General features: G+C 38.2%; 1 protein-coding gene across 2 annotated transcripts in view; it reads right to left on the reverse strand.

The window, feature by feature from the left end:
- Window positions 1-603: 603 nt before the first annotated feature.
- LOC125039759 (zinc finger and BTB domain-containing protein 9-like) overlaps window positions 604-3,332 on the reverse strand; it is a 7,833-nt gene continuing 5,104 nt past the window's right edge. For both annotated transcript variants that reach the window (XM_047634008.1, XM_047634007.1), the window contains exons 5-7: window positions 3,246-3,332; window positions 2,643-3,039; window positions 604-2,242 (exon numbers count right to left, since the gene is read on the reverse strand). The exon at window positions 3,246-3,332 is cut by the window's right edge and continues 44 nt beyond it. In XM_047634008.1, coding sequence (XP_047489964.1) covers window positions 2,036-2,242; window positions 2,643-3,039; window positions 3,246-3,332 — 691 coding nt within the window. In that variant the 3' untranslated portion in view covers window positions 604-2,035. The remainder of the gene's footprint in view (window positions 2,243-2,642; window positions 3,040-3,245) is intronic.

The following is a 3,332-nucleotide window of genomic DNA, read 5'->3' on the forward strand; positions in this document are numbered from 1 at the left end:
TTAAATATTTTTGTTTACACCTTTCCTTCACTCCACTATTTCTCCATTTCTTTCCATCATCATCATTCACTTTTTCATTTTTCATTTTCCAATTTTCTTTTATATTTCCATTTCTTTTTCTTTCTGTTGTTTTTCATGATTTCTTGAATATTTGTAATTCTTTTTTACATTTTACCAATTCTAACTCTTAAGAAAAGTATCTGAGGTGAGGTCAGGTTGAGGTGAGGTGAGGTGAGGTGAGGTGAGGTGAGGTGAGGTGAGGTGAGGTGAGGTGAGGTGAGGTGAGGTGAGGTGAGGTGAGATGAGATGAGATGAGATGAGATGAGATGAGATGAGGTGAGGTGAGGTGAGATGAGGTCAGGTTGAGGTCAGGTTGAGGTGATATGAGGTGAGGTGAGGTGAGGTGAGGTGAGGTGAAGTAAGGTGAGGTGAGGTGTGGTGTGGTGTGGTGTGGTGAGGTGAGGTGAGGTGAGGTGAGGTGATGTGAAGTAAGGTGAGGTGTGGTGTGGTGTGGTGTGGTGTGGTGTGGTGTAGTGTGGTGTGGTGTGGTGTGGTGTGGTGTGGTGTGGTGTGGTGAGGTGAGGTGAGGTGAGGTGAGGTGAGGTGAGGTGAGGTGAGGTGAGGTGAGGTGAGGTGAGGTGAGGTGAGCTTAGCTGAGCTGAGCTGAGGTCAGGTTAGGTGAGGTCAGGTGAGGTCAGGTCAGATGAGGTCAGGTGAGGTCAGGTGAGTATCTAAATATCAAGGTTACAAGGTTATCAAAGCTATGCTATGTTGAGGTAAAGTAAAGTAAGCTGAGTAAGGCAAGGCAAAAAGAAATGTAAGGGAGGCAAGGTAAGGCAAGGTAAATTCAACATTAGAAGATAAGAAAACATATTATATGGGAAGAAAACATGCGACTTGGTATGGTAAGAAAGATTCAATAAAAAAGGTAGTGTGCAGTATAACAAAGTAAATCAAACTAAAGTAGAGTAAGGTTATACCACAACTATAGCAGTGCGTTACATTAAGTTAGGAGGGAGTCCGTAAGGCAAGGTAAGGCGAGGTAAGGTAAGCGACAGAAAAGCAAGACAATGCAAGGCAAAGTGACACAGCAAAGTTAGGGAAAGTAAAGTAAAGTATGGTAAGGTAAAGTTAGTGCTATAAAAACAACATATTAGCAAAGCATTTTGAATAGCCATTACCTTTCTCTTGTGAGAAACCTAATAATTTAACTTGTGAAGATAAAACCACTTTATAACTCCTGTAAATCAGAAAAATATTAGCATTTTACAAACAGCAGCTACAAAAATGTATCCAGTTTGAAAATAGTATTTTCATACTACACTGATTTCACCCCTTGTCATTTGGAAAATGTAGTGTTCAATGTAATATTACTTTGTGAAATGTCTCTGCACATAGATGGCTCTCAATGTGTTTAGCCACAAAGGAGTCAATTAGTAGAACTTGTGACCTAACCTGAATTCACTTTTCTTTGAGTCTTTTTTTGATCATTAATACTATCACTATCAATGATATTATTATCATAGACATTATAATGATGTTATCTTATTGTCATTACAAACAACAATGCAAGATAAAAGAAATCATATCCAAAAATCAAGGAAAAAGGTAAACAGGTGACTTAGTACTTGTGGAACAATCTATGTGTAAAGTCAGTAAATACACGAAACTCACATGGGACATGGTGGCAGCAGGTTAATAACTACAAAACCTTAGCAGTGATATAAAAAAAAAATGTTTAACTTGATTTTATTTAGTCCATCTGGCAACTAACATAATCAAGACTGCTGAATCGTGTACCCTCTATTATTTAAAATTAACTTTTATCAAAATAACTATTTTTCAGTTGGTAATATTACTTACTAGGGCTTTTTGCAACTCTCTTCACTTTTAGATAAAAAATTTACCAGCATAGTTAGAGACACTCAGCCTTCCTTAATTGTTTCCCTTCTTCATCAAATAGTCTTCCTATTCTTTTTGTGATCATATCAATATGAATGCAATATATACCTCAACCTCAACACCTCAATGATGCTCAAGATGTGAGCTGCGTTGGAGCTGTGTTGTGAGGCTGGGGAAAGCTGACAGCAGCAGCAGGCTCCTCTTTAACTCCATCTCCTACCATGGGACTGTATGATTCACCATTCTTCTGATGTGGCTGAGGGGGGGCAATGTGTGCGGTGTGTTGCGGTTGTGGTGCGGCAAAACCCTGTATACTTCTTCCTTCTAATGTTGGGGTACTCTGTGAAGAAAAGTGTATGCATGATCCTTTAAAATCTGGCATAGGAAATGTGATATCCAAATTAAATTTTTGAATCTCCCTTAAAAAAAAAAGGTTCTCCAAGTCTTAAAAGCACTTCTTTCACATATATAATATCGACAATTTAGGCATATATTCTTGGAATCATTGGAATTTTTTTAAAAACTATTTCATCTTCAAGTACACTTCCCTTTTCTGTAGCTGTGACAAAATTGTTTAAAAGTTCCAGCAAATACTTCTGCAGTAAACTGCTAATACTTCAGTGCCCATTGTAAATCATCATTACAATTAAAGAAGAATAATCAAAAGAAGAAAAAGCAAATCTTATACTGTTATTACTAGCATAATCTTTTCACTAGTAGCAGGCACAGCTTAGGCTTACCTGTTTCATATATTCCATGTCAACATTAACAAACTCAAATGGTGTCTTCATGCTTTCCTCTAGAGGTAAACTTGCTTGCACTGGTCCTGGCTTTTTAATTACCTTCCCCTGCACTATGAATGTGGGGAAGGTGGATGCCTCAGGGGTGATGGGAGTACCCGCACTCTGAGACTTGCTTACTGCTGCTGGAGTGGTGCTAACTTGGGTGACGTCAGTGGCCGGAGCACAAAAACTATTTGTTGAGGTGAGGAAGTCATTTATTGTGTTGGCTATGGCAAGGTCTTCATTGCTAGGATGCATGGTGATATCTTCAGAAGGAACCAAGCCAGTCACCTGAAGTACTTCAGCTGCCTTTAATAGGGACTTGACCTCCCCTGCCCCAACAGTCACCTCACCCCTGAAATGGGCTCTTGAAAGTAAGCAGTCCATATTTGTCAAAAAATATGACTATATGACAGGAAATACCATATACATTTAATATATAAATACATACGTGAATATTAGTAATAGCAGAAACTGAGTAAAACCATACATATCAAACTTATCAAAATAGTTTTCTTCATAACATGAAAAAAAACATGCCAAGAAATCTAATATCCTTACTTATAGATATAATTTATTATATTCACAAGCTCCTCAAATTTGACATCATGTGGCATGATAATGATGGGGTGTTGGCATGGGTTATCC

The sequence above is a fragment of the Penaeus chinensis genome, chromosome 27 (assembly GCF_019202785.1).
Source record: "Penaeus chinensis breed Huanghai No. 1 chromosome 27, ASM1920278v2, whole genome shotgun sequence".
NCBI lineage: Eukaryota > Metazoa > Arthropoda > Malacostraca > Decapoda > Penaeidae > Penaeus > Penaeus chinensis.